The sequence below is a fragment of the Vicia villosa genome, linkage group LG2 (assembly GCF_029867415.1).
Source record: "Vicia villosa cultivar HV-30 ecotype Madison, WI linkage group LG2, Vvil1.0, whole genome shotgun sequence".
NCBI lineage: Eukaryota > Viridiplantae > Streptophyta > Magnoliopsida > Fabales > Fabaceae > Vicia > Vicia villosa.
The window spans coordinates 106719475-106725048 of record NC_081181.1 but is presented as its reverse complement, the minus strand read 5'-3'; the positions used below and the strand labels follow the sequence as shown (position 1 = coordinate 106725048).

Sequence of the window (5574 nt, the reverse complement as noted above, 5' to 3'; positions counted from 1 at the left end):
AGATGCGTTTACTAACTATATGGACTGTGACTGAGGCATCCAATCTAGCTTTCAAGGCAGGATTAATGGAGAAATGCCCTTAAAATTTCTCATCTTTTAAAAGGCATTCACCCCATAATAAATTTGAATCAGCAGGTTGCAAGGAAAAAAGTACAACAACCAGGGATTCAAACCCAGGAAATAAGGGGCTAGCAGCTCTAGGAGTGTGCAGCAGGGTAAAACACCAGTTCAGAGGCAGAATAATTCATATGCTAAACCCATTGGAGACACATGTTATTGTTTTAATGGAAGAGGTCACTGATCAAATGTGTGTCCAACAACGAGAGTTGTTATTATTGTAGAAGAAGGGGAAGAGGAGGGGAAAGAGAATGACCTGGAACAGAGAACAATGAATATGAAGAGGTTGAGTTTCTAGAGGAAGACTATGATTAGCAGATAAATTATGTGTTGTAAATAATTCTGCTAGCTTCCAAAGATGAAGGGGAGCACAAGAATTTGTTCAAAACCCATTATTCTATCAAGAATAAATTGTGTAATCTAATCGTGGATAATGGCAGCACGAAGGAGAGGTTTCTAGTAGGTACTTACAACAAGTTGCAGCCACGCAAATATGGCATGTCCAAAGTGACCTGAAAGATCATGATAATGCTTATATGGTAGCTCTCCTGGATACCGAGAATATATTAATACTTTAAAGGGTTAATACCATTTTACCCCCCTGCCATATAGGTCTTTTCTGGTTTTGCCCCCTGTAAAATATTTTTTTTGAAAAACAACCTTGTCATTTCAAAAAGCTAACTTTTTAGCCCCTAAAGTCAAAATCCGCAGGAAAATCCGAAAGAAAATCCGCAGGAAACCTGCAGATTTTCCTGCGAATTTTGACTTTAGGGGCTAAAAAGTTAGCATTTTGAAATGACAAGGTTGTTTTTCAAAAAAAATAAAATTACAGGGGGAAAAACCAAAAAAGACCTATATGGCAGGGGGGTAAAATGGTAATAACCCTACTTTAAATGTTTCAAAGCGTATCAAGCAGATGACACTCTTTATCAAGGAGAGAATGCGGGGTTGGGTTCTTTAGAGGTGAAGGAAACTGATGTAGGAATGTTGGTTACACGTATCGAAGAAGAAGCCACATGTCGGAAAGGTTCGCAGAATTTGCGCAAGTTTGGCGTCTAATGTCAGAATGACTCTTATTATACCTTTTCCGGATAGGGAATCAGCTCAAGCCCAAAAATAATATTTTAATATTTTTCATAATTTTTGCAATTTTTGTTTTATTTTTGTTTTTGAATATTTTTAGTGTTAGAGATTTTTCAGTATTTAAACACTTTCGGATGTGATTTTCCGTTATCTTTTATCCTAATAAAATTCAATAGTTTTTTCCTGATAAATTTTAGAATTTTATCTGACAGATTTATCATTTAAAACTTATATTTCGTTCTAGGTTTAACATTTTCTAATCATTCGTGATTCTAAATGCGTCATATTATATCATATTTTTTCATATTTTTTCCCCAAAGTAACATTAATTTCGAGTGGATTTGATAAATTTTAAATATTATTGTTATGTGTCTAATATACAATACTAATTTAAAGTTAAAAGATACAAATCTCTAAGTCCTTTCTAACTACACTAGAAGTGTCCATACAACAAGGAAAGGCACTTATACATATTTGATTAATTAGAGGAACAAATATACACTTGGTGCATAAAATTTTAAGCTAATCCCATTACTTCCAATCAAAATATACCAAACTAAAATTTGTATACACCCAGTCATAATTTTCTAAGAACAAGAACAAACGTGATTGGTTTAATATCCTCCTTTGCAAATTCTTCATCCACCAATGTTGCAAAAATCTCAAACAAATTGTCCAAAATCCTTTCTCCAAAGTGATTAGAGATAATTGATTCTTGGACAGCTCTAACTGCTTTTGCAAACTCTCTACCATAACTCTCCCTGCCTTGCTCCTTGTCTATCTCAAACATTTCCAACTTCTCCATTTTCAATGACCCTTCTTTCCTTACTTCATCTTCTATTTCTTCTCTTGATGGTGCATAGAAATGCACGTCATATGAATCAAGTTCCTTCTCTTCTATTTCTCCCTTTAACACACATCAAAGCCAAAACAGAAATATTTAAGGTGAATTCTTATTTACCCAACTCAAAAAATTGGATAAGGTTACCCTTAGTGTAAAAAGCATTGAAAACAACAAACAATTATACTATTTAATAAATGAATAAATATGTACAAATTAAATGGTGTTATTTAATTGGTTGAAGGTACACTACCCATCTTTTTGTGATGGGTAGAGAAGTTGTCCCCAATATTTAAATTTGAAAACAAACAAAATTGAGATTTAATAATAATAATAATAATAATAATAATAATAATAATAATAATAATAATAATAATGTGTTTCTCTCTAAATTAAATATCATTTCTAATCATTAATATAATATTAATTATTTTTTAATTATATTCTCTAGTCAGAGTCGTCTCAAGGTTTTAGAGACCCTATATTGGTTAGTTATAGTTTAATCATGACAAAATAAATAAAGGTTCTATTTAATCATGATTTAATTTGATAAATATTTTATAAAATTTTATTTAACTATAATTTAATCTTAATAAATGTGAGGCTCTATGTGTAACCCGTCTTACACGTCCTCGATAGTATGTCTCTTGTTAATATAAATGTGCAATATCCACAAGTAACTAGTAAAATGCAATTTGTATGGTAAGGTTTTATCCATAGTGGAGAATGGTGCACCCTACAATTCTCCTTTTAAAATGAACTCGAGAGCCTATGTTGAAAAGCTACAACTTAATGATTAATGTTCATGAATCAAAATCCTAGCAAAATAAGCTTTTCCATTTCAAACTACTAACTTTGAATCGGTAAGATGTTACTTTCATCTATTGTGATAGAAATTGCAATCAAGTCTTGACCCCAAAAAATTGCCATCAATTAATGATTGAAGGAAAGTGCCAAAAATCTAAGTCGTCCAAGTTGGGGTTTGAGGGACCAGAGACCATTCAATGTTACTAAATTTACTCAATCTTATTGATAGACACTAATTTTGCATTAAAATTTTATTATATATATTTTTTTTATGTCGGCAGACGATACGATAATAACAGCTAGAAATTCATAGATTCGAATTTTGGAGATATAGTCAAACTTAACAATATTGATTTTTTCAATTGATTTTTTCAATTGATTTTTATAGTTGAGCTAAGATTTATGAACATTATATATAATTATTTTTTAAATAGTTTATATTTTGAATATGTTTTAATCTACGATTAACTTTATCCTAATTAAGAAATTTCCAAAAATAGAAATATAATTGCAATATGACTTGAAACAATGTACCTGTGAGACTAGAATAGTAAAAGCACGAGTAAGAATCTCCCAAAGGAATGAATTGCCTCTGTCAACATGCTGAGGTCCCTTTCTTCCCAAAAACGTCAACACCATTTTTCCACCGACAACCAATTCTTCAGACCTTGATTCAAGGAACAACGAAAAATCTTCCTGAAACTGCTTGTAATACGCTTCAGAAACCACTTGAGGACTCTTATCACAAATGTAAACACAACCTTTGTTCAAAGACCTTTTCTCCTCGTCGAAAATTCCTGGAGGAACCTAAATAATATAAACCGGAAAACACTGAAACACCGTTCCGAAAAATTGGTGGTTCAAAGAATTGAAAGACAAAAATTTGAATGAATATTATGAATTTATTACCCTTGAAAGCCAGTGTAAACAATGGGAAGAATGAACAAAGTGCAAATAACTATTAGGGAACAATCTTCCATAAAATGAACCAGGGTAACCTCCCATGAAAATGGAAGGAGAATCATTTTTCCTATCTTGATTGAGCAACTTTTGAAACTCAGGCAAAGCTTTGAAGATTGAATTGAAATCGTTCGTTGGGAGATCGTTAAAGTAGACACGGAATTCAGTAGAGTGGTGCATGATTTTGTGACTTGTTGATTGAATTGTCTGGAAGATATCTTTGATAATTGAGAGAGTGTTTGGTCCAGAAGAACAACCCAAATCAGCAATGCCTATACTTTTTGGAGTTGTTTCAATGTAAAGAGCCTCTACTGCTTCTATCAGTATGTGTTTCACCTTATCCGATACTTTTTTCTGGCAAAGAAAATATAGATTTTATATTTTTAATCCATATATAAATAAAAAAATTATATCAAAATAGAAGACAAACAGACAACAAACTGCACTGCCACGGTAAAAAAAAATTAAGATGGATAGAAAATAAACTAATGAACCTGTAGTGAGGAGTTTCTGGCATAGCTTGTTTTGCCAACTCCTCCAGTCATGTGGAACACTTTCTCTACATCCATTTTTTTTTGTTACTCGGAATTCGAGTTTCTGATTCTAGCTTGTTGAAGAAGTAGTGGTTGTATTTAAAAGCAATTTGTGATGACGTGGCTGTATTTTTTTTTTCTTGACACTGAAATTGTATAAAACAAAAATAAATAGCTAATCATGGGGGTGAAGAATTAATCTAACTTGGAGAGTGACATTTCATGAGCTATAATGAATGTTAGGTTGAATGTTGATGATGATGCTTTAAAAGAAACGGTTATGTGTTGTGTTCAAGCATGATGGGTTTTGACTGCACTCAATCAGTAGTACTATTTTGGAATATGCAATTAATACATACGGCTCAGAGATTTACCATTTTAGTTTATTAGAAAAATTGTATAAATTTGTATAAAGTGAGCAGGCCCATTAAATTTTTATAACAACAGCTTCCTTTCTTTCTTCCATTTTAGAGGTGTTTTTTTTTCTGGATTACAAATTTATTTTCAGCCGAAATATTTTTTATTCTAATATTTATTTCAAGTTTTAAGAAATTATTTTTAAAAATATAGATTGAAATATTTTTTATTCTAATATTTGTTTCAAGTGTTAAGAAATTATGCGCATGAACTTTTTATTTTTAGGAATTTATTTTACACATAATATTATTATTTTTTATTTATAATTATAAAGTGGAAATCTTTTATTCCCATGAGAATAAGAACTAACCACCTATAATTTTTCACTTTCAAATATTTTAATTCATTTATTTTTTATTTTAAAATTTTAATTAAATACATTTTATTAATATTCCTAAAAAACTAATTTACTCACCAAACATGTACACGGTAATAAAATTCCGAAGAATAATATTATCAGGAATAACATTTTCAGGATTATAGTTTAAATCCTTAAAGAAAACACACCCCTAATTTTTACTTTTTCTTTATCCACAAAAGAGGGTGGTTTTAAGGTCAATTTTAATCCAAAATCACCCTTTTAAATTTATCTTTTTCTTTTCATTTAAATAAGTGATTTTACATGTATTCTTAGTTTTTTTTTCTGTGATTTCGTCGTCTTAGTGCGATGTTGTGTTGGTAGTCATTTTATTGCGGCATTATTTTGTTTTTCGTCTTGATGCGTTATTTATTCAGTTCAAATTGACTGATTAATTCCGACTCAATGTATATTTAACAATGACTTTGATGTCGTCAACGCTACAAATTTAGAGAGAT

General features: G+C 30.8%; 1 protein-coding gene across 1 annotated transcript; it reads right to left on the bottom strand.

Annotated features, from left to right (window-relative positions):
• Positions 1-1646: 1646 nt before the first annotated feature.
• On the bottom strand, positions 1647-4573 carry LOC131651757 (probable methyltransferase TCM_000336). The gene is made up of 4 exons (XM_058921448.1): positions 4303-4573; positions 3758-4162; positions 3383-3655; positions 1647-2107 (listed from the first exon to the last, which is right to left on the bottom strand). The coding sequence occupies exons 1-4, from the start codon at positions 4375-4377 to the stop codon at positions 1778-1780; spliced, it is 1083 nt and encodes a 360-aa protein (XP_058777431.1). The 5' UTR covers positions 4378-4573; the 3' UTR covers positions 1647-1777.
• Between the last annotated feature and the right edge of the window lie 1001 nt (positions 4574-5574).